Below are 26,282 nucleotides of genomic sequence, written 5' to 3' on the forward strand. Positions count from 1 at the left end.
GGCTGGCCCGCAGCCCTGTCCCACTAGAATAAGCAGATATCAATATTCAGAAGCGAAACAAGTGCAATCTGTAGTAAAATGACAATATTTTAAAGCAGTGTGTACTTGATGATCATAATTAATCATTAATGTGATATGTTGACAAATCAGACCTTGACAAAGAGCAGAAAGAGGAGGAAACCATTTTTGCTTCTGGAACTGAATTATCTTTCTATCTGAATTATTAACAAGGCATTATAAAGACTATTTCTGCTACTACTTTAGTTGTAAATTTTGTTTCTTTTTGGAGTATCTGGAAAAGCTATATAGTGTGCATGTGAGTGCGAATGGTTGATTGTTTGTATGTGCCCTGCGATTGAGTGGCAACCAGTTCAGGGTGTACCCCGCCTCCTGCCCGATGATAGCTGGGATAGGCTCCAGCACGCCCGCGACCCTAGTGAGGAGAAGCGGCTCAGAAAATGGATGGATGGGTGGATATATATATATATATATATATATATATATATATATATATATATATATATATAAACACCCATCCGTTCTCTGTATTGCTTACGCTCACTAGGGTTGCAGGTGTGCTGGAGCCTATCACAGCTGACTTTGGGCAAGAGGGCCAACTGGAGAGCACTTATGCGTTTGTAGATAAACAACCTTTCACACTCATATTCTGACCTACAGGCAATTTACAGTTTTCAATTAACCTACCATGCAGGTATTTGGAATATGAGGAAACCAGAGTACCAGGAGAAACCTCACGCAGGCACAGAGAGAAAATGCAAACTTCACACAGGAAGGCCGGAGCCCAGATTTGAACCCACAACTTGAGAACTATGAGGCGGGTGTGTAACCAGTCTCCACTGTACCACCTATATAAAACGACTTTATTATTATAACGTTGCGGGGCGTGTCAAATGTTCTTTTTTTTCAATATGAAAAAACAGACAGAGGGCCACAAATGACCCCCAGGTCATAGTTTGGACACCCCTACAGAAGTTCCTCGGTGTACGAGGTTACGAACTACACGTGATGAAGAAGAATGTACTGTATGCCGTCGCGTGGCACTCGGCGGCACGCTCAGTCACCGCCGTGTATACTCCTTTTTTTCCGGTTTGTTTTATATTTTTGGCTTCGAAGTGTTTTTCATCCACATAATTAGGTCAGTAGAGCTCTTTGCTGGCAAAGCCATGAATTATTGATGAGACACACTGTCGTCTGCCAGTTTGGAATTTCCTCATTCATACATTTCTACCAGACACACTAGTGCATGTAGCAATGACTATTCCGTGTTTGAATATCTTATCACAAAAAAGAAAATAATTAATTTATTATATAAAGTTATTTTAATTTTGTTATGTTATACTGCTTAATATGATCGTTTCCGTTACAATATGTACATTTTGCGGTGAGGAAATACAAACAAACAACCATTCGCACTCACATTCACACCTATGGGCAATTTAGAGTCTTCAATTAGCCTACCATGCACGTTTTTGGGATGTGAGAGGAAAACGGAGTGCCCGGAGAAAAGCCACGCAGGCACGGGGAGAACATGCAAACTCCACGCAGGCGGGGCTGGGGATTGAACCCTGGACCTCAGAACTGTGAGGCAGACGCTCTAACCAGTCGCCCACCGTGCCGACATGGAAGTTAAAAATGTCTAAATAAAAGTATTAAAAATGAAGTACTTAAAGGAGCATCATGTAATGTACTAAAAAGTGAAATAAAACTGAACTGTACTTGGGCAGGCGGCACGGTGGGCGACTGGTTAGAGCGTCAGCCTCACAGTTCTGAGGACCCGGGTTCAATCCCCGGCCCCGCCTGTGTGGAGTTTGCATGTTCTCCCCGTGCCTGTGTGGGTTTTCTCCGGGCACTCCGGTTTCCTCCCACATCCCAAAAACATGCATGAATTGGAGACTCTAAATTGCCCGTAGGCATGACTGTGAGTGCGAATGGTTGTTTGTTTCTATGTGCCCTGCGATTGGCTGGCAACCAGTTCAGGGTGTACCCCGCCTCCTGCCCGATGACAGCTGGGATAGGCTCCAGCACGCCCGCGACCCTAGTGAGGAGAAGCGGCTCAGAAAATGGATGGATGGATGTACTTGGGCAGTGATTATTTCGCATACAACTAATGGTACTAGTACCACTGCAGTCATCCATTCCAGTCATCCAAGGCCTTTTTGGCCCTGGAGAGCTAGTTGGCCCTCGATGACGCCAGCGGCCGACTTTATTTCCTCTAAACCGTCTCAGTGTATAGTGTAAGGAGGACTTAATTAAGTCGATGTCAGATTTTTTTTCTTAAGTATCGGTGGCCGGCACGGTGGACAACTGGTTAGAGCGTCAGCCTCACAGTTCTGAGGACCCGGGTTCAATCCCCGGCCCCGCCTGTGTGGAGTTTTCATGTTCTCCACGTGCCTGCGTGGGTTTTCTCCGGGTACTCCGGTTTCCTCCCACATCCCAAAAACATGCATGAATTGGAGACTCTAAATTGCCCGTAGGCATGACTGTGAGTGCGAATGGTTGTTTGTTCCTATGTGCCCTGCGATTGGCTGGCAACCAGTTCAGAGTGTACCCCGCCTCCTGCCCGATGACAGCTGGGATAGGCTCCAGCGACCCTAGTGAAGAGAAGCGGCTCAGAAAATGGATGGATGGATGGAAGTATCGGTGGCTGATATCGGCAGACCTTAGAGTACCTGATATCTTAAAAAATAAAATAAGATATCAGCCTGATGTTGATTCTCGCCCATCGTTATTTATTATAATACTGTATAATATGAGCACTCAAATGTTTGTTTTTGTGTTTGTTTTTCTTCGCGCCTAACCTTTGACCAACCTCCATCCCACCTTTTGTTGCTCACGTGACCCGGCTCTGTGCGCGTGCTTGTGTGGATGCGCGCGCGTAGCAGTATGATGTATTTCCGGGTACGTCGAGGCGCTTCCACGGCGAGTGTGTGTGTCTGTGGCGACATCTCTCCCCCCGCAACGCCTACGGACACACACGCGACATAAGACACGACCCTCGCCGCGGCGGACCCACGCTGCCGAGAGCCGCCATGCTCACTCGGGTGAAGTCGGCCGTGGCCACCTTCATGGGAGGCGTGATAACCGGCAGCGGCGGCGACCACTCGGGCGCTTCGGAGGTGACTCCCAAATTTCCTTACGGCAGACCGGAGTTCCTGGGACTGTCGCCGGACGAGGTGGAGTGCTCGGCGGACCACTCGGCGAGGCCCATCGTTATCCTGAAGGAGAGCAAGCGGCTGCCGTGGTCCACCGGCTATGCGGAGTGAGTAACCTGTTTGCTCCATCGAGCTCCTTCCCCTCCATCCTTTATCGGGTGAATGCTGAAGAGCGTTGTACTTCTTCTTCCACATTTCTTAGTTATCTGACTCAAACGTCCAAATATATATAAAAAAAAAATATATCAGAACATTCAGGGTAACTGTTTTCCCAAATTCCCAGTTTTCTCAACAATTCCACGTTTTCCACACGAAAAAAAAACACCATTTAAGTGAATGAAACGTTCAACAAAAAGTTTCTCATCTTTCACATTCCAACTTCAAACTGTTCAGCTCACATTCAGGACATCTTGGGAAATATTTATTTCCCCACATTTCCCAAATCCCCATATTATTCAATATTCATTATTATACATTTCTCATGACAACATTCCCATATTAACAAAATAAACTTTTACTTATTTACAGTTCTCCATTTCTTGACTGATTCAAACCATCCCAACATCAAACCTTTCAGCTCATTCAGGACATCTAGGGAACTATTTTTCACCCCACCCCGAAATTCCCAAATTTTTCATGACACCATTCCCAAATTAATGCAGATATTTTACTTATTTACCTCCTTCCAGATTTCTTGAGAGATTCAAACCATCCCAACTTTAAACTTTTCAGCTCATTCAGAACATCTTGGCTGCTATTTTTCACCCCCTGACCCCAGATTCTCCCATTTTGCATGACAACATTCCCAAATTAATGCTGACATTTTACCTATTCACTGAATTCTTCCGCATTTCTTGACCGATTGAAACCATCCCAACTATAAACAGCTCATTCTGCACATATATTGATCGATTGCATTCCCATATTTTCAAAATGCAATTCTCAATTTAAGAGATTAAATATTTACCTCCTCCTTCCACAATTCTTGACCAATTCACACCATTCAGTTTCAGCTTTTAAGCATTCACACACAATTGCGATAGAAATTGCATTCTATAGTTCCATCCATCCATATTCTGAGCCGCTTCTCCTCACTAGGGTCGCGGGCGTGCTGGAGCCTATCCCAGCTATCATCGGGCAGGAGGTGGGGTACACCCTGAAGTGGTTGCCAGCCAATCGCAGGGCACATACAAACAAACAACCATACGCACTCACATTCACACCTACGGGCAATTTAGAGTTGTCAATTAACCTACCATGCATGTTTTTGGGATGTGGGAGAAAACCGGAGTGCCCGGAGACAACCCACGCAGACACGGGGAGAACATGCAAACTCCACACAGGCGGGCCCGGGGCTTGAACCCCGGTCCTCAGAACTGTGAGGCAGACGCTCTAACCAGTCGCTCACCGTGCCGCCGCATTATATAGTTATTATATTCTTTTTATTTATCAGTTTTTATGGTATCTTCAGCAATTTATGTGGGCCAAATAAAGAAAGAGGCTCATTTCATGTAAACTCCACAACCTTAAAATAAGATAATCCTTCAAGTAGGTACCACTGAGGTCCATTACAAGAGTTGTATCAACAATGATGAAGTGCAAATACGGTGTTAATTAAAACTGAGCATCTCTCTTTTTTTTTTAATACATCTCTTCTTTTGTCTCTCATTACAGTGTGTAGATGTTCCTAATATTGTGGCTGGGGACTAGTCCCATATTATGTCATATGGCCAACAGTGAATGTGACCTCAAAAGTTATGTAATCCTCATTCAGTCCATGAGGCCAGCCTTCAAATCCAGAGGAGCGGGTTTGGAATGTTTGCTCATTGAATGTTTACTTGGTCACACGCTCTCCTCGTGTTGATTCTCTCTAAAAAAAAAAAAAAAAAAAATCTTCTGCACTCTTCATGTCATTTCGTACTGCACAAAGAGGTCAATGAATCCTTGAGGCAATTCTTCCACTCTCTACGATGCAGCAGATTATCAATTCACAAAGAGAAGCTCGTCTTTGTGTAATTCTCCTTGACACCAAGTCTTATCTTCATTTTTTCGCAGTTAGAATTCTTAAAGGAAAATTGTGATTATAAGAAAATTGGACTTTATTCTCACTGCATTACATGTTTTTCTCCTCAAAGTACATCATTGTTTCATGAATTTATAACCTTTTTCTCACATTTCAACTTCATTCTTCGTATCTTTTCAACGCTGTTTTATAATTCTGTGCCCAATTGTAAGATACTTTTTGTTTTCAGTTTCCTTAAAACTCCATTGTAATTATTTTTAATGACGTTAAGTGTGAAGACAAACTAACAATTCTCTATTTACATGTGGACTTTAAAATATACGGATGATGCTTCTGGCAATAGTGGTTTGGAGTGAGATAGCAAGTGCTTGCCTGTTGCGATCACTTGTTCTCTTGAATAGGTTCTCGCTATGACGAGCTAACAAAATAATTCTGAAGGAGCTTCTTGGCTTCTCACATAACTGCGGTTCGGATGTGGCGCTTCCTCTGGGCTAATCTTCTGTGAATAATTTTTCATCCCACAACAAAGCGAACATTAATTTCCTTCACCCACTTGTGTGCTGTTTGCTGTTAGCATCATTTTAGCCCACTACCAACCTCTTTTTCGAGTGCTTGGCATCTTAGACCCACGCAGACTCCAAGACTCCTTGTGAGGTTTCAACATCATATTTAGTTTAGGATCATGGGATGTGAAAAATCAGCCATGTTGGGGATTTGTCAACAGATGGCAGACCAACATGCTTTGCGCTTGTGAAAGCTCATTGGCAGCCAGAAAACCTGAGGGTTTTTCATGTGACGTGAACCATTGAGTCCATTAAAGAGGCTCAAATACTGTAACATCACTTGCAGCTGAAACTGAGTGACTATTGGAAGAATTAAAGGCAGATAGGCAGATGAACTCTCATTGCTTCATGCAGTCCAGAGTGTTAACTGTTTTGCACTGAACCCCTACAATTAAGGATCGATTCATCAATTGGTTTAGATTTGTTAAAATATTTATGAATTAAATTTTTAGTCCCACCCAAATTTTAGGGAAAAATATTGTGAACCTCTAAAATCCATCATGCTTGGCGTCACTCCAGAGGTCAACGTACTTCAAAGAATTAATTCTGCACGTTTTGGCTTTTTGGGTCGTTTTTGTGATACTTGTTGACGTAGCGTCAACAAGGAATGAAGTTGGGGGGGAAGAGAAGAACATACACCATTACTAAAGTAAGCAGATGTGTCATTTGTTAGCAAATGTAATGTGGATTGCTTTTGTGTTTTGTTTTGGTAATTTGACACCTGTGTGGCAACTAAGAATGTTAAAACGCAAGATCTGTGACTCCGATCACCTTTGCAGGAGCCCTTTGTCGTTAAAGTTAAGATGTTGTACTGTTTTAATATTATTTTTAGGACTGAAACGATTAACCGAGTAACTCGACTAGTTACTAGTTAATTCAGTTACAAAAAAAGCAAAACAAAATCTCTGCCTTGAAGCATCGCAGTGATCATTTTTCCACACAGACTAATAATACTGCAGATGCACAAACCAATCCGTGTAGAAATGAGTTGATGCGAAGGCTGCGAGCCAGGATGGAAAGTGTGCGTAAAAGGCAACGTCAAAAGTTCGGGATCATTTTACACTTGAAAAGGATAACAGAGCAATCATGCGTCTACAGCAAAGTAGTACTAACGCACCAAAACAGCATGGCTACGATCGCCAACACAAGATATTGATGTTAGCTATAGCTAAATTACTATATCCTACCACTGCTAGTTATGAGCATGGTCAAGTATAGATACAGCCGCCGGTGCACTTTCAAAACATTACTGAACAAACAGTAAGAAAATAAACATGCAATAAGCAAATTTGTACCCGATCTCAACCTTTTAAAACCACACACGCTCAAAGACACCGATATTATTAGTGTGGAACAGGAGGATGGTGACCCCAAGTGAACCACAGCAATAGTTGCACCTCACATACATATTTTATTGTTTAATAACAGAAACCCAATTTTATCCGATTAATTGATGACATTATTGGTAGAATAATTGATTATAAAAAGATTCACCAGCTGCAGACCTACTTGTGAATTTTACACTTCTTTAATAAAGGTTTTATGGTGGCGGCAGATTCACCCTGAAAGATCACACAGGATTCATCTTGCAGCTGCACTCTGCAGTAAGCTTTTTGCCTGTCCGCTTAAACAAGCAAGCAAGTTGGCCGCGTTCATCCCGGGCTGGCCCCAGCGGAGACGGGACGAGCGGTTCCGCTTCGCGAGGAGGAGTTAGACGCACGGTTAGAGTGAGGGGTGCACTATCTGGTCCACTTAACCCCGATCACTCTGACAGGATCAGTGACTATTGCTCGACATCTTCGATTGAAACTGACAACCCTAATGCTCCACTTACAGGCTTCACTTTTGAAAATTTACCACACAGTTTTTATTTTCATGTAGGGATGAGCATAGTATTCATCCATCCATTTTCTGGCCTCATTAGGGTCGCTGGTGAGCTGGTGCCTATCCCAGCTGTATTTGGGCGAGAGGCGGGGAACACCCTGTACTGGTTGTCAGCCAATTGCATTAAGACAAGCAACCATTCACAGCCAAGGGCAATTTAGTCTTAAATGAAGTATTAAACGTGCATGTTTTCGGAGTACGAGAGAGTATTCAAACTCCACACTGAAAGGCCAAAGCTGAGATTCAAAACCGGAACCTCAGTATTGTGGGACAGACGTGCTAACCGCTATAACATTTGTGACAAAATCGCCCATTTGAATTTTACAAGCCATCTAATGGATTGGTAAGATCCAGTTTAGTGATCATAATAATTATGTTGCTCCACTTTATTTTTTTGAGGTGAGTGCAGATTTTGAGAAAGAGCTCCACACTTTGACTTCACTCAGTTCCTGTCCGATCAATATTATAATCCATACACTTATTGACAATCCACACACAAGCATGGACACTGTTTGGTATGCAGGTGGTCAATGATCATGTGTAAAGGGCATGTCAGCATTCTGCTATGAGGGCTTCAGTTGGCCTTACTCAACTCTTAAATGGGAGTCTTCTGGCGTATGATACATCTTCAAACACATCATAGAATCACGCAGCATATAAGACGTGCTTGCAGGAACAATGGCTGGCACGCACTGCTGCTAGCACATCACCGGAGCGTCTGGAAGGTCTCGATTGGGCTGTGAGAAATTCGATATTGCAGCAGGAGCATTCGTTGCACAATAACTAAATTTGTATACTCTATTAAAAAAACAAACACAATGAAAGAGCAGCAAAACAACGTTAAACCTCTAAGGTTGAACACCGTCAGTTTAGAAATGCTGGTTGACCTCCGATTGGTTTGGAGTTCAATAATTGTAATGTTTTTTCTATATGAAATGGAAATAATCCAAATACTAATAATTTCATAAATAAGCTTTTGTTTTTAACAGAGAAATGTAATAAACAAAACACTTTAATTGGGAGGGAGTAATAAAAGCCGTGTTGTAGATACCCCTTACACATTTTTCAAAACATTTAACTTGCAGAAGTGTCAAAAGAAGTTAACATTTGTACATTTAAATGTATTGGAGAAAATCCATTAATAATTGATGCTCCCCCGCCCCCAAAGTGGTTTGTAATTGTGTATCGATCCCTCACGAGAAAACTGAGCGGTTCATAAAGAATCAACTCCATACATCTAGCATGTACACAATCATGAACCCATGTTACATAAATAACTGTATTCAGTAGGTAAATTAACACAAACAAACCACCTTCCCATGAGGCTCATCAATAGTATTGGCTAACATACTAACCTAAATAACAGGCAAGCACAAACTGACGTGACATCACACATTTTTGCATTTACACACACAAAAATGTTAGCAATTACAAATCATCACAGCAAGTGGACAACACGGGCTATTAGTAGCTGCATTGGATAAGAAGCAGAAACATAATTTGAGTTTGAATTTTTACTGGGCCAGAGGTGCATTCAAGGACTGCCAACAAAAAAGGACAAGCAGTAAACCTTTTTTAAATGCAAGTACTGTGCTGAAGCACTGTAATATTAATGTGTTCAAACAATAAAACACTTGATGAGTGAGTAGGGTGTCATGAAATCGGTTGCAGATGCTCATTTGACGTCAGTTTTCTTTTACAATTCTGTTTAAAAAGAAGTCAACCACAACTAATGAAATGGAGGAGTATTTTTTTCCTCTTCCTGCAGGAGGATACTTTTGTGTGTGAAATATGCAGTGTGCAAAAAGTAAAAGAGCATGAACTTTGGTGTCGCACAGAAAATGATTGGAAAATCATTGAAAGGCGCCACGGTGGTGAAGGGAAAGTGACGTTTTTGGAGTATCTCATGTCACTGTTGAAGAGGTAAGTGAATACGACAGCCTGGGTCTCAGACGCTGTTGTAGCTTTAGGGCAAGGACTATTCCCCCCCATACCCCCCCCCCCCCCATTACTATGGAAAAGTCTGGAAAGTTCAATTGTCGTTGATCTAGTGAATTTGCACGCTCAAATGACTGCGGGGTCACACATGCGTGCACGCCGCTGGCAGCAATTTGTTATACAATGACATTAACAAATGTATCTTTTAGTTCAACATCCTTGACTAAATGGCAATTAAATTTGTTTTGCAAAACTGAGCTTTACGCCCTGTGATACACGCCAAAAGTGTTTAGAATTTGGAGTTTGACCCAAGTTTGGTTGAAAAATATTGCCCCAACGTTCCATTTTTGGACTGCCATCATCATGCGGAATTGCTGTTGCAAAATTCCCTGAGTTTTTGAAGTTTGAAACATTCCTAGAGAATTAAGGGGAACAAACCAGGAATTTACTAAACTGATGGGTGGCTTTTAATAGGAAACTTGTATATATATCCTTTGCGCATAAACCTGACTAAAACTACCACATTTTATGCAAGTACAGTTGTATATGTATGTATGTATGGTATTGCTGAATCTACGCTGCGTAGTACACTACTTACTGCAGTGATATTGTGACTGAAGATGATTTCTAGAATCTAGACTGGGATGGACTCTTTTCATTTAACAATTTGAATGGGACTTTGTTGGTATTTTTTGGAAGGGTTGTGTATTGTTATTTATTTTTTTAATGAGTTGGGATAGGTTGGGAGAATGACTAATATTTAAGTGAACATTCATGTTTTTGTTCTTCAATGAAATAATTGAGTCTTAAATAACATTTTTCAAACTTGATAATGTTCTACAGAAACGAGTTTGAGAAGTTCCGACACGTGCTTCACCTCCCGCCTCCGGCAGAACTTCGCCCAGGTCCTGAGGGAAGCGGGAGAGCGTAAACTCTTATAAAAACTCTAGTAATAACATAACTGCCTAACAAATACCAGATTGAGATATTGGGAGCGGGTGGGTTATATATTGTTTGCATTATACTCGCTTATTGTGTTTCTATGTGTATGAGGCTGAACTTGTCGTCACACTCCTGAACACAAGTGACTTTGTGGTTCTTTTAACAGTCATACGGATGTCACATGGTGATAAGATGTGTGTGTCTGAATGATGTCAGCTGGTATCAATGGCCTCTGTAGAGGAATACATGTGATCACTACATGTGGTCATGATATGCTTGAACTAGTTCTTTCCTCAGGCTTTTTTTTTTAATCAACATGTCTTCAAGTGTCATCTGCCTTCTTATGTATGTGCCTTTTGTCTTTACAGGGTGATCAATGCTGGAAAGAGCACTTTAAATGAAGATCAGGCCTGCTGTGAGGTGCTGGTGGTCAAGAGAAAACTGCCAGGAAGCGCTGCCACATCCACCTGGGGGCCCATGGCCCGGAGGAGGTCCTCCCTGCCCAACGGAGAGGGTCTGGGTCTCAGGGAGAGCCTGGTATGCGTCACCCATCACGTTTCTTTAATCCTTACATACTCTTTATTTTCCATCCATGGAGACGTAGTATGTTTGACCCTGGCCAAGAATATAATAATTGTCTAATTATGCACTAGGGAGATTTTCAACATGTATTAATAGCCTGTCTGACATTAAATGATTCATCTTTAATGTTTCAGAGAAAAGGGAAAGTGTATTTTTCATGTTAAACTACTCGTTTTTGGTGAAGGAAAATGACCACCCTCTGGCATCTGTATGACATCTACTCCTTATGTTTAGTATGTATGAACATCCTTATGCAGTTGTACTCTTTCACTGTTTCAAAATTCCTCCATAACCCTTCCAAGACCAAAAGGTGCATGTTCTGTGGGAACTTATGCAAATGCACTGGGAACAAAACCAAGATAGTGGTCAAGAATGTTTCAAGCTCCATCTTGAACACTATTACTTTTCTCCCATGAAAAAAAATCTACATACTTATGGTAGATTAGATTAGATGCATTCAGTTTCAAGATTCCCTACATTACCATTTTCCTTGAATTAACACATGCCGGTAAATCTAAAATAAATTTTAGTAGACACGGGTCAAATTTGACTCGGAACAGCCTCAGTATACCCAAACTTTGTAACACCTGTACTAAAGTGACACATTTTGAATGTCTTTATTCGGGGTTTCTTTAGGAATAGCCATAAAATTTCAGAGTAAGGGTTACCAAATGTCGAAACGACCTGAACATTATCAACCGGTTAAAGATTAGATTATCAGGGAATACACTTTTACAGCAGAAAAGAGCAAAGTATGAACAGATAACTGATTACCAAGTAGTACAAGAGATGAAATAGACTTGACACTGTTGATTTTTAGTCAACCTTTTTGATGGTGAAAAACTGAGTCATACTTTGAGCCTGTGTGCTTATCTCATTATACACGAAAGACTCGAAACATTAGAAATAGCTCTCAGCAACATGTCTTGAAATTGTTGCTATGTTGCTATGAAGTTGGCGCAAATCAGCTTGGGAGCAAGGGCAGTTTGCCATTTGTGTCGTGACAAATGTAATCGGCTTTTAAATTGTGCTAAGCTGCTGTATTAGTTCCTCTCTGGGTTTCTGAAGACGCCAGACACGAGAACACCGACTTTTTTTAATTTATTTTTTTTGAAGCATTTTTCGAAACATACTTTTTAGTTGTTAGTTTGATGACTTTGACTAATTTTTCCCACAACAATTTCATCAGGATCGTGGGTGAGCTGGAAACAATCCCAGCTGACTTTGGGCGAGGGGCGGTGTGCACCCTGGACTTGTCGTCAAGTAAATCGCAGGGCACAAATAGACAAAGAAAACTTTCTTACTCACATTCCCACCAATGGACAATACCACAGTACCCGGAGAAAACCCTCGCAAGCATGGGGAGAACATGCTAACTCCACATACCTGTAGTACCGACCGTGGTTCTCATACGTTTTACACCTAGTACCACCTCAAAATTATTTAGCTGCCAAATCGACCAACATTAAAATATTATAGCATAGTAGACTGAAGTGATCTTCAAAAACGAGGCAGAGGGTTTATTTCTGTAAGCCACTGTAGCATTATGCACAGTTTTAACATTAACGGAGCACTCACATATAGGAAAATGAAAAATTGTACTTAATAATGATTCAATTAAAAGTTATTGCACATAAAAATTGTACCTAAAGAAATGTTTGGAAACAAACAATTATAATGATGAACTGCAACTGCGTTGTGCTTACAGTATAAGTTAAATATAACTGAACTGTACTGAACAAATTGTACTGCATTTATATAAAAAAAAAAAAAAAAAAAAAGTTGAAGTCACTAACATATAATAATTTTCCACACAATTTTGTAGTGGGGGCAGTTCATGGTCCAAGGGAGAAACCTTTATTATGGAATTTTAATGAGGATCTTTATATATGTGATTATATAGGAATTTATTGCCACTGTTTATTGGCCTCAATTGAGCAGTCCCCCCCCCCCCCCCCCCACCCCCCAGATTGAAAATGGCACTACCCATCTGTTTGTTAAGCTCCATGAACGCGGATGTATTCTGATAAATAGAAGAAATAGAACACAGTTGAGTTTGGCCTTGGAGGGTGTTTGCTCCCTTCTGCTTGTAGTTACACTATATATGTCCAGGATAGAGATTTTGAAATAAATCCCAGGATGGCTGAAGACTTTTGGACAGTACTCTGGGTGTGTGTGTGTGTGTGTGTTTGTGTTTTTTAAAATTTTTATTTGACAGCATACCCCAGGATAACCGATTATTTAGATCATTTGTTGCAGTGAGAAGAGTACGTTGATGCCACCTACAGGACACAGGTCTACAGTCCACTTATATTTTTTCATAAGTAACTTCACCAATGAATGACTTTCTGCAGGCTAATGTACTGTGTAGGGAAGTATGTTGCACGAGTGGTTAGCACATCTGCTTCACAGTTCTAAGGTTCTACTTGGACTTCCTCCCATGTCCCAGAAATTTTCATGCCGTGTGTTGTTTGTGTACTAGGCCAACTCCGATGACCTGGCCTTCCACTACTGGGGGCTGTTCGACGGTCACGCTGGCTGCGGGGCGGCCGTAGTGGCGTCGCGTCTCCTCCATCACCACATCGCGCTGCACCTTCAGGAAGTGATGGACATCCTGTGCACACCCGACCTCCAGCCCCCCACCTGCCTGGGCGAGGAGCCCCTCCGCTTGAATCACCAGCATCTCACACCGAACTCTCGCGGCCTCACCAGGGCCGTGTCGCTGAAGGGGGGCAGCCGGCGCCCCTGGATCGCCGAGCGCCCATCCCACGCGCTTCTTCGCTGAGAAGAAAGTGTCGCACGAGAGCCTGGTGGTCGGCGCCATCGAGAACGCGTTCAAAGACATGGTAATTCTATTGCGTATTGTCTGGTTTGTTCCTTCAAGCTAGTCCCAGTTTATACTGTACAGTAGTGCTTCTAAAAGCTGTTTACAGCAAGTACCACCTAAAAAAAAAACCTTGCTCTCAAAGTACCATCATCATGAACAACATTAAAATACAGTAGTGTAGGAGGCCTCGGTGTTAATTTAAAAAAGGTTTTATTTCAAAAGTTATATTGAGTGTTACTGTAAATTGCTGTAACTTTATGCACACATTAAACATAAACGTGCTTAAATATAGAAGCAAAAAACTGTACTCAAATAATAATTGAACTGACTTTTATTGCACATGAAACATAAAAAGGTTACCTAAATATAACTTTAAAAACACTTCTTAAAGATTAAATGCAAATGTATTGAACTAAGTTAAAAGTTGTACAGTGATTCTCTTAGGTACCACTAGAGGGAGGCCACGTATCACCAGTAGCTACTACACTTTGAGAAACACTGCTACTGTGATCGACAATAGGCCCGAGCCCTATCGTGAATAGCAAAAAACGTGAGTATTTGAAATGTTGGGGGAGAAAAAAAACAATGTTTAGAATTACCTATATTCATAAATTAAACCAGGAGTGTCCAAACATTTTCCTCTGAGGGCCGCTTACAGAAAAAAAATCGAAGGATGCATTGCAATCTTAAGGCTTTGCCGTTCAACTCTTATTAATCACGCCAAAGCCCATGCCTCAAGCAATTATATTAATTTTTATATATATTTTACTGAATTGTTATTTTTGAAAACCTGCTTCATCACATCTTTCTGTTGAAGGTGGTAAGGCAACTAGTTTTAGATGCTTCTGGATTTTGGGGTGGCCCGCTCCCCTGTTTCCCAATAGAATAGAACCACTCCTATACATTCAGAACAAAAACAAAAAATCTATATCTATAGTAATATATAGTTGACTGACAATCTTTGAAGTGGTGTTTTGTGAGGATCATTAATTCAATATGTTCATGCTTCTATGAAAAGAGCAAAATCCTGGTTTAAAAAAAAAAAAAAGACTAGAATGAATACTGTACATTATAATAAATGTGAACAAATGTTAGTATAATGAACTAAGACGATTCATGAATAGCTAATGGCGCAGAGATTTAAATATTTAAGATGGTACAATTCAAATTTTTTTTATACAGTGTCAATAAATTGATCAATAAAATAAATATGTACTGTATCATTATGATGGATTCTTTGGTCACACATTTTGACAATTTTTTAAAACTTCATAATTAGTTTTTTGCAGCGGCATGATAATCCAGCAATAAATACGATACTGTAGGAGTAAACGTAGCTACTGTGGTGAACAAGTCATAAGACGTGAGCATCTTGTACGTTCTCTTCTTGATCACGAGGTGGCAGCATGTAATTAGCTATTCACCAAACTTTATATATCATTACCTCCCCGCTTTAATAATGGCCTGACAGCTACAGGTGTTAAAGGCTGAATTTTTTATTTTTCTTTCATTACAAAATGGGGGGGGGGGGGGGGGGGGGCGTGCATGTGAGAATGTAATAATTTGTGGCTTTTATTGTCCATGTTGTAACACCCACCCATTTTTTTTTTTTTTTCAATTGGGCGGTACCTTTAATTCTTCTACAGCCAAAGAAGCTTCTTTCCAATTTAAGTGACTTCTGAGCAGCATGAAAACCATAAAAAAAACATTGATTAGGGGGAATTGGCTCCTTCCTCAACATTGTCCCACTCACCAGACATGTGATACATTTACATTATGTGAGATTGTGAGATTTACTTTGTTTGTGTGTATGATTTTCCAAGGCTAGAGTTTTCCTGGTAGAGATGGAGAGGAAGAAAGTGTGGATGTTTATGCAGATGTTTCCATTATTAAAGACTTTGCCTGCGGGATGTGGCTTATGCAGCCAGGATAAATATGTATGCCGGGCAACGGGATTCATAATTCATCCAGGGCGAAGGACACATTTACACACCCTCCCCCGGCATAAAGAGCACAAGGCAGACCAGCATCCATCATCTTGACTCCTCCGAAACAGAAAAGAACACATTATTATTCTTGTACAGAGAGGATCTTGATACATTGGATGTCTTTAGATCAGCATTTTCCAATCTTTAAGACAGATATTTTACATTGGAAAAACCTTACAGCACAATACCGAACAAAAATGTCACAAAAAGTATGAATACTGAAGTAAGGATGATCTCGTCTCAATTTACTCTGAAATATGTGTACTCACAGCCCCAGTGTGTTAAACCGCATGTTCCTGCTATTTTTGATTAATTCCTTGGCATCTTAATTATTTTTCTAATTAATGAACACGTAGCCAGAGTATTTTTTTTCTGGTTTAATTAGCACCAAATGAATCTAGGCTAATTAACTGGCCATAATAGCCAGCGCTCCATCCACTTACAACAATGCCGTCCTGGTGGTTTGATTCTATTTTATTGCTCTGAGATGAATGGATTCATTATGGTGCTATAATTATAATTAAAAACTGTATCATAGTGTTTATTTGCCTGTCTGCTATTTTACTCTTTTGATAGCAGGATTGATAGCTACAGTATATAGGGTGCTAGGGTACTGTATGTAGCTTGAGCGCCAGCTGGCAAGATGGATGGAGAGCGACTGTCTGTATTTCGACAGCAAGCGGCGAGTATCGGCTCTACTCAGTTGAGTATCTTAACTGCAACGTTGTTTGACAATGTTTACCGTTTTGTTAGTAATGCTAACATGTAACCGCCTAGAAATATGACAGTTGGCTAAGGGCGGGAACACTAAACACAGTAATGCCTAAATACGATCAAAAGCACTGACCTAAATTTGACTATTTCGCAATATTATGTTTGTTTTTTTATAAGGATGTCCAAATAGAAAAGGAGCGGGCCATCTACAACACGTCTGGAGGCTGCACAGCTCTGGTGGTGCTCTACATGCTCGGCAAGCTCTACGTGGGGAACGCCGGCGACAGCAGGTGAGACAAGATGCACTCCCAACATAGTGAGACATAAATATATGCAATACATTTTATGTTCTAACACTGATGTTTTTTTAAAGCATTGCAAGTGTTGCAAGTAGCCTCATCTCTTTGTGTGAAAACTAGCCAAATTTAAGAGTGCTTCTACCTTTATGCCGTGTTGGAAATATTCTGAACCAAAATACACTTCTTGCGTGTCACGTCATCAGTCATTTGCGACGTAAGAGAAATTGATAAGCGGAATCGTCAGGCAAGCAAACAAACGTTTCCTAGAAATCAAATTCATCAAATCTCGAGGAGCAAGATTGTATGACTTGATTTAAGACTTGCTTAATCCAAGATTTGACATTTAGTGAGGACTCGACTTGACTTGCTTGATTTTTGCCACAGTAACTTGGGACTAGGGGCTGTCACTATCGAACCGTTTATTGGTCGAATAATTGAATAATAGCCACCCCAACTTTTTATTTATTTATTTATGCACTCATAAATCATGTTATATGGACATTACACATCTAACCTCGTCTTAAAAATCACTTACAGATGCGCCTCTGTCGTTTTTGGCAGTTTATCGGTGGCCCAACACTGCGTCCGTTTGCAATAAATGTCCGTGTGGAACATTGGTTCCGGCGGTGCAAACGTGCTTCTGGAATTTTTTAAATACATTTTTTGGTCCCAGCGGAGCTTCAAGGCAGGAATTATGCGTCGATCTATTTTTGAAGTCGACTTAGGAGAGTTATTTGATGTTTTTTATTTATTTTTTGGTTTTGTTTTGTTTAAAACTTCAAGGTTACTTGAGACTTATGACTTGCACGTTATCATTCTGATAACAGACTAGAATCGGCCTCCCTGTTCCGGCTAGAATGAGCACAGGCTGTCACGTCTGCTCTTCCCCTTAGAGCCGTCATCGTCCGGGGAGGCGAGGTCATCCCAATGTCAAGAGAGTTCACGCCGGAGTCGGAGAGGCAGCGACTGCAGTTCCTGGTAGGAAGCACACCTCATCTCCCATGTAGCACAGCTGTCACATATTAGCACCACTGACCTCTTCTCCGTCTCTCCTGTTGAAGCGCCGCTTCGTCTCTCCTCACCACGTTATTATTAGACTATGACATTGTTTTTTTTTGCTTTTTTTTTGCTTTTCTCACCAAAGGCCTACATGCAGCCTCACTTATTAGGAAATGACTTTACGCATCTGGAGTTCCCGAGGAGAGTGCAGAGGAAGGAGGTTGGGAAGAGGATGCTGTTCCGCGACTTCACGATGTCAGGATGGTGGGTTTTATACTTTTGACTTTACTGTCTGTTTTCTCTCGACCTACGAGGGTGTCTGTCTTTAGCACAAATATCCCGTTGGCCTTTTTGCCTTGAACACCTTTGACCCACCAATGCCTTAGTTCCATTACTAATATAACACATTTCAAATCAAAACCACCTTTTTCCAGTTAATGTAAGTCTCTAAAGGTCGTCCAAAGATATCAAATCAAACCGTCAGTTAATCCAGTGAGTACACAAAACCACCTCAATGTCACCTTGACTAGTGTGTTTGTAGTGTCTTACATTGTACCGTTGCCGTTTTCTTAAAGTGAAAAACGGGTATCCTAACCGTATTAGAGTGGATGCAACTCACTCTGCTGTTCTCGGTGGTCTGATAGGCGCATGAAACTCCCAGTCTTTGGAATTAGAGTGTCTGCGACAGCTAACTCTGGGGATTTCTCAGAGTTAATGACTGAGAACCTTCATGCTATAAACTTTTATAGTCGTGGAGTCAAATGTCTTGAATTCGCTTTCTTTGAACAGATAGGATTTAATTAGGGCCTCAAACAACGCCATCAGAGGTCTTTTTCCAAACCGTGTACACCGCAAACTTTCTTCAACCTCTTGACTTCTGCGCTGATCGCATTTGTGGTCTTTGTTCCGTATTGCTGGGAATGTAATAAAGTGTTGAGTGCAGTGGTATTGCGCTCTCCTCAGGTGGAGGAAACATGGTCTCTCCGGATGGAATGAGCGCTAAGGTTAAAACCCATCCTCGTCCCCTCTAATAATCAGCAGCTGAAATACTCAATGTGCCGTGTCGCCTAGATACTTTAAAGCTAAAATAAAGAATAATTGCTGATTACTTCAGAAAACCTGTTTATCTACTCCCTCGCCTTTCTCCAATGTAGTAAACCTGCTGCTACTCTCAATGAAAAGGAACAAAATAGCGTGACACTGCAGGTTGCTAGGCAGAAAAGGAGGCGGGTTGTGTGATTAGGCACGTGTTCATACATTCTGAAGTGTATCCCTGCAGTGCTTTCCTCGTGCTGCAGCAGCTTTGAAGATGCTCAATTATTCATCAGTTGGGCGCACCGTGGAACAGTTTTGCATCATATCATTCAGACTGTACGCCTCTTTGTCAATTAAACGTTGGGCTACATGCCTAAATTGCCCCTGAATCCACAATCTTGTAGAAAGTCTTCCCAGAAGAGTGGAAGCTGTTTTAACAAGTCTATGTAGGGGGATGAAAAAGTAGGAATACAGTTGTCGGTGTATACCAATGTTTTTTTTTCTGACAGAAATGGGCTGAAATTTATCACAATTTTTAAATGACCACTGAACTGAACACCCGTTTAAGTGTCCTGTCTGCTTTTTACAGGGCTTATAAAACTATCGAGGACAACGACCTGAAGTTTCCTCTCATCTATGGCGAAGGGAAGAAGGTAAGAGGGACTTAAGCCATGTACACACATACCAACCAATGGGCCAAATTGGAGCGTTTTCCCTTCCTCGCTCTTCCGCCTTCTTTCCGTGACGTGCGCACACTCACGGCCAACCAACGCCAACGAGACGCTTTAAAGCAGCCACGCCCGCCTGAAGCCCCAGTCCACATGTTGGCTGTCCAGTTGGACTTTTTTCCCCTCACTCTTCCGCCTTCTCTCCATGACGTGTACGTAGTCACGGCCGACAACGAGGCACTCTAAAGCGGTCACGCCAATCTGAAGCCTGGATTTTTGGTGGCAGTTACAGAGAGCGTCCGCCGCATGTGCATGTACATTTTGGAAATCAAAAGCCAATGATGATGAGTTTGAAATGGCATTAACGTCTTTTGGGATCAAACTATTAAAGTGAACTCCGATTGCAATGACATGTTTGGTATATATGATCGCTTTCAACTTGAGTAACATAAAAATAAGATATAACTTTCGATAATCAGTTCCAGATTTATATAATTTTACAAATTGTAATTTCAACATAGGCCGCCATTGTTTTTTTCCGTCGCAGTGCATTCTGGGTAGTGACGTCAAATGGCGATGTGCCAGACGCCCGGAGTTTTTAGCAGTAGCCACAGTAGCAGCCCCCAGCAGCGATGAACGCTGTTCAGCCATTTCAGTTTGAGCCGGAGTGTGGAAGACACAAGAAATGAGGATAAAGATGACGCTGTGAAGAAACTCGAGTTGGTCATATTCAGTGGTGTATTTGTAGCTACAGCTAAAGTGGGATGATCAAGGAATATGGCCAGCGCCTCCTGTCTTTCGTGTCTTTTTACTCTGCTTTCGCTTGTCACGCGGCCATTTAGGCTCCTTGTGAGGAAAGAATCTGGGCTGAAGTGACGAGAACACAGCCGCGGATCTTTCGGCAGCTCAACTCTTCCGACCGCATCCTCTCAATGTTTCCTCAACTTTTTCTCTTTGGGAAAGCTATGAATGCTTACTTCCCTTTTTGCATTCCGTCCTGATTGGAAATTGCATCCAAAAGCGGCGCAGTGTGGCATTTTTAACTCTTTTCGCTGACGATAAGATGTTCGCATATGGCTAGCTTAGCACCGCAGAGAGCAGCAAACATAACAATTTTACAACAGCCATTCTACGTCGTCATTCCCAGAATGCTTTGCACATGCTAAAACATGGTGGCGATAGTGTATCAAATTATGGTCTGAAAAAATCTTTAACTTATAGGAGTAAATTTGAAATACATGCAATTGTATTTCAGTAGTAGAGGTCAATAGTTGTCAAATTAAATGTATTTGTCATTTCAATCGGAGCTCACTTTAAGACATTTTTCAACATTTTTAGAAGGGGTGTCAATGACTTTTTTTTTTCATTATTTGCAGCAGGGGCTTGCTCTCTCCCCGCAAATTTACCGCATTGTAAATGTAGAATGCAGCTTTAGAGATCAGTGGTGCTGCTAAAATGATTTACACATGAGCCTGTATGATGATTGTAGGACTAGTGCTTAAAATGCCGGCCACGGTCACATGACGCATGCCAAGTACTGATCCAGGATTAGTACTACTGTACCTACAGTATGTGTTGCCCTTCCTTATGTTACACATCAGTAGATTCAATTAACCTGCCTCCCCGCTCTCGTTCCAGCAGGCATTTTTTAATGGGCTTTGAGCTAAACATTCATCACTTTACAAATTAGTCGGTGAGCACGTGTAGCCAGGGAAATGGTCGCTAAGTCCCCCCCCCCCCAAAAAAAGCAGAAGGTGCTGACGGTGAGCTTGTGTGTGTTTTTCTAAATGCTGCTCATCTACTGTATCCACATGAAGACCGAGCAGCGGAAGAAGGCTACAAACATGTCGACATTACACTAGTTCTGTGAGATGAGGCCGTCGTGCTGGATATTCAATGAGCCTTGGAATTCAGCAGATGAAGGGACAGAACGAAACATACTCTAAGCCTGACCTACGCTAAGGCAAAAATCAAGATATTTGTTGTTTGTTTTGCATTGTTTGTTAACAGTGAGCTAAACGGACTTAAAGCCAAAGCTGTGTGGTTGTTTTAAATACAAAAAGTGTACTTATCTCCTTTTTATATTTAGTTTGACAGTAAACACAAACTGGGGGAGGCTTCTAGCTGTTTAATAGCTTGAAGTGTCTTTTTTCAAGAATTGTCTGTCTGCCAAATCTGCTATCTGCTTGTAGGCTCGGGTGCTAGCGACCATCGGCGTCACCAGAGGTCTTGGCGACCACAATCTCAAAGTACACGACTCCAACATCTACATCAAGCCTTTCCTCTCCTGTTGCCCAGAAGTAAGCCAAATATCAACATGGCTGGATTTACACTGGTCCATCTAGGATTTCACAGGCTTTGTTGTGTGAAATGTTGTGGTTTAAAATGCCTGATATAATTGTGACATATAATCACATAAATTGGAGCCAAAAAGTTTGAAAACCCCCGCACTAAATTTAGGGGAAACTTGTAATACCTAATGATCTGTATTTCCTCCCCCCTTGGTCAACAGGTCAAGGTTTACCCGTTGGCGCAATTCGAACACGACACCGACGACGTTCTTGTCCTGGGAACTGACGGCCTGTGGGATGTGCTCTCCAACCAGGAAGTGGCGGAGGCAGTCACCTGCTTCCTGGCCAACTGCAACCCCGACGACCAGCACAGGCCAGTGGAACCTTCCATCATAATTAAGCCTGCCTTTTCGAGACCTTAAGTTCCCCCCGACTCTTTAGTTTGACAGGCTAGCCTTAGCAAGTTAGCATTAGCATATCATGTTTAGCTCATTGCTATTTTTCTAAACCTCAAGTTCCACCAGACTTTAGCTTGACAGGCTAGCATTAGCCAGTTAGCATCTGCATGTCAAACTAATTGCTAATTTTCGAAACTTAAGTTCCACCCCTCTTAGGCTAGCATTAGCATGTTAAGCTAATTGCTAATTTTCTAAACCTAGTTCCACCACTCTTTAGTTTGATAGGTTACCATTAGCATTTTAAGCTAATTGCTAAGCACAACTGAAATGGGGCACATGATAACATATTAGCATTTCCATGTACACAATCTAATTATTTATTTATCACGTTCCAACAACAGTATACCTCTGGTATCCCTGGGGCAAGGTGGGTTACAGTAGCCCAAAATTGTGCTGTTACTTTAGAATAATATCCATCCATTTTCTTTACCGCTTCTCCTCACGCGGGTCGTGGGCGTGCGGGAGGCGGGGTACACTCTGAACTGGTCGCCACCCAATCGCAGGGCACATATAAACAAACAACCATCCGCACTCACATTCACACCTAGGGGCAATTTAGAAACTTCAATTAACCTACCATGCATGTTTTTGGGATGTGGGAGGAACCCGGAGTGCCTGGAGAAAACCAACGCATGCACGGGGAGAACATGCAAACTCCACACAGGCGGGGCCGGGGATTGAACCCCGATCCTCAGAACTGTGAGGCAGACGCTCTAACCAGTCGTTCACCGTGCCGGCCTAGAATAATATGATCAAGTAAAAGTAAAAAGTAGTCCTCCAAATAAATACTTGAGTATTCAGTAAAAAAAATAAATAAAATAAATAAAAAATACTCAAGTAGTGAGTAAACTTGTGAGCAGAGGTTGGTAGTAACGCGCTACATTTATTTTGTTACATTTACTCAAGTAACATTTTGGATAAATTGTACTTGTCAAGAAACAAGTAATGTTTCTTTAAGGCCCTATGCATGTTGTTTTTCCATCCATCCATTTTCTTTACCGCTTATCCTCACTCGGGTCGCGGGCTGCTGGAGCCCATCCCAGCTATCTCCGGGCGGGAGGCGGGGTACACCCTGAACTTTTTCCACTTCAAAATTTAGTTGGTGGGAGGTGTGTGTGGACTCCCGTCGAACATGTTTGATTGTGATGTTACTTCTGAACACAGCCACATGCCATTATAAGAGAGTACATCCTTGTGCAACCAGATTTTTACTTATTTTATTTTGACTTTATTTAACCAGGTAAAAGACCAGTTAAAACATAACATCTATTTTGCAATGGTGACCTGGCCAAGAAGGCAGCAAGTTAAACGTCAAGTCCAAGTCAATCACATTCAAATTAATTTAAGTATTTTCATCTCCCCTCTCAAAAAGATACAAAAATAAATCAGTTGAGTTGTACAAATTGCAGGTTACATTAATGGTGGGAAAAAAAAGTCTAAAAATGATTTATCTTAGTCAAAACTCTGGCATTTGAACAGAGCTGTGTAGACCTTTTATATCCACTGCAGCCTTGTTCCTGTTTTTATAATCTGCCTGGTGGGCATACAGTATTGTGCTGTTTAACAAGTGGAAACGATATAGTACAAGACCATTTCTTGGAGCTGAATTTGCCTTAATTTATTATTTTACAAAGATTTTATTTTATAAAATTTATTTGTTTTAGATTAAGTGATATTGTTCAGCAATATCTGAATTTGCACATTCATATTTTGTTTTGACGTTCATAGTCTAATTTAAAAAATAAATCAGAAGTTACTCACTAGTTATTCAGTACTTGTAGTTTTTTTCACTCAGTACTTCCTTACTCAAGTAATTATTTGGGGGAGTACGTTTTGCTTTTACGCGAGTCATATTATTTGAACGTAACAGTACTTGAGTACAATATTTGGCTACTCTGCCCACCTCTGTCGGTGAGTAACTTGTGATATATAATTTTTTTTCAGAGTATGAATGTAAAATTCAGATATTGCCCACCAATATCACTTCATCCAAAAAGTTGCTTAAGTAAATGTAAGCATGCTGCCCATTACGATTTATTTTAAAGGGCAGCAAGTGTGGCTGTGTGTTCACTGTGTTTGTGTTTGGATCACGCCAGGTACACCATGGCTGCTCAGGACCTGGTCATGAGGGCTCGCGGCGTGCTCAAGGACGGAGGCTGGAGGATCTCCGGGGACAGGCTGGGGTCCGGAGATGACATTTCCGTCTATATCATCCCCCTCACGCACTGCGACGCACTCTATTGAACACAAACCGCATCACACCACTATGACGTGACCCTGACTTGTTTTACATCTGTAGTGGAACCATCTTCAGGAGTGATCTACTTCATCATTAGAGGATTTGCATCACACTTTTTGCCAGGTGTTTTAATAATTCTTGGAAGCCATTCTGAACTTTATTGGTGAAAACATACATGGACTCTCATATAGATAAGTTAGTGTCTGCTAGTTTGATAGAAAATACTTGTACAGTGGAAGCTAGCCAACAGTTTGGTTTTTTTTGGGGTCTTATTGGGGGAGGGAAACCCCACAGTGGAACGTTGATGCTCAAATTGATTTATTCGTATTTTAAAACAAATTTCCACATAAATAGAAATAATTGTTTCCAGTGTCACCGGTGAAATGCTTTTGACTGTACAGGCAATATATATATATATATATTTTTTCCCCTAGGTAGTAAAGTCAGACCACATTGATGCCATAATTTATGGTTTATGCCAGCCCTATCTTGCTTTGCAAACATTCATTTTGGATTTGCCAAATGCATGTGAAATGCTTGCCATCTGTAATTGTAATATGTTTGAAGTATATGTGTAATGGGGGAGGTGGCATGGCAAGAGTCAGTTATTACTAATTTCAAGCACACATTCCCTTTTCAAAGGTAAAATTTATTTTTCAATTGTTTTTAGAAGGGACTATGAATAACTTTTATGATAGTTTTCCATCACTTTCATTTTCTAGTTATAATTTTTTATGTCATGTAAATAATAGTTGACCATGTCTTTCTGTAACTGAATTTTGTACATCTTAAAATGTTATATTTCAAGTGGTAGCGTTTTTTGAGAACCCCAGAATTAAAACTATTGTCCTTTACAACTGATGTTTTATTGACTGCAAATATGAACGTTTATTTAAGGCAAACATAGTTTAGGCACTTAGCCCATGATTTTCCCATTTGCTAATATTGGTACCGGATTTAAAAAATAATTTAGCTAATGATACATGGGGGGGGGGGGGGGGGAAACTGGGAAACTTACCTGTATGGTTTTTGTCAGATTAAGATGGCAGTCACGAACAATTCTTGAATCCACCAACATCAAACAATTCTCTTATAGCTTGCTTCTAATCAGTTGTGTCACCGTCTTTCGTGTTCTCCGCTTCACCATGTGGCTGCCGTCCCTGTTCTTTCTGCCTTACGTCCCCAACATCAATCGAGAGCTCAACCACAGTTGAGTTTCTTTTTTTTTTTTTACATTGAGTCGTCGTTGGCGGAAGTTGAAAAAAATTCATGAGCCTATTTTGACAAAGTAAGAACATTTATTGGTTTTCAAATGGAGTAAAAGTCCTCAGAAAAATGAAAACTCAAAAATCTACTTTTAAGTACTTCTAATTGGTTACTTTCCACCACTGGTGGTCAAGTCTTGCACTACTGTGCACTTCATGTTAGTTTTTGTGGTTTGCAGTAGACTACTACTACTATTTAGTTTTGGGGTCAAAATATTGGGAACACTTCCCGGTACACTACAGTACCACAGCTGTACAATCGCATTGAATATGTTGCTGCATGAATACCTTTAAGACGGGGTTAATTTCAATTGAGTGTAAAATGTAGGTGTTCCTAATCGAGTGGCCATGCTCCCACTTCAAGAGGACGACGACGAGTTCCTCTGCAGGAGTT

At 41.2% G+C, this 26,282-nt stretch overlaps 1 protein-coding gene across 1 annotated transcript; it reads left to right on the forward strand.

Moving 5' to 3' along the window:
* Nucleotides 1-2,882: 2,882 nt before the first annotated feature.
* ppm1h (protein phosphatase, Mg2+/Mn2+ dependent, 1H) lies at nucleotides 2,883-25,591 on the forward strand. The gene is given in 11 exon segments (XM_061773540.1): nucleotides 2,883-3,280; nucleotides 10,892-11,060; nucleotides 13,588-13,839; nucleotides 13,841-13,951; nucleotides 16,812-16,924; nucleotides 17,827-17,911; nucleotides 18,078-18,196; nucleotides 19,557-19,620; nucleotides 21,828-21,935; nucleotides 22,148-22,299; nucleotides 24,481-25,591. Coding segments are annotated over 11 exon segments (1,551 nt in total). The 5' UTR covers nucleotides 2,883-3,050; the 3' UTR covers nucleotides 24,629-25,591.
* Nucleotides 25,592-26,282: the final 691 nt, after the last annotated feature.

The sequence above is a fragment of the Phyllopteryx taeniolatus genome, chromosome 5, assembly GCF_024500385.1.
Source record: "Phyllopteryx taeniolatus isolate TA_2022b chromosome 5, UOR_Ptae_1.2, whole genome shotgun sequence".
NCBI lineage: Eukaryota > Metazoa > Chordata > Actinopteri > Syngnathiformes > Syngnathidae > Phyllopteryx > Phyllopteryx taeniolatus.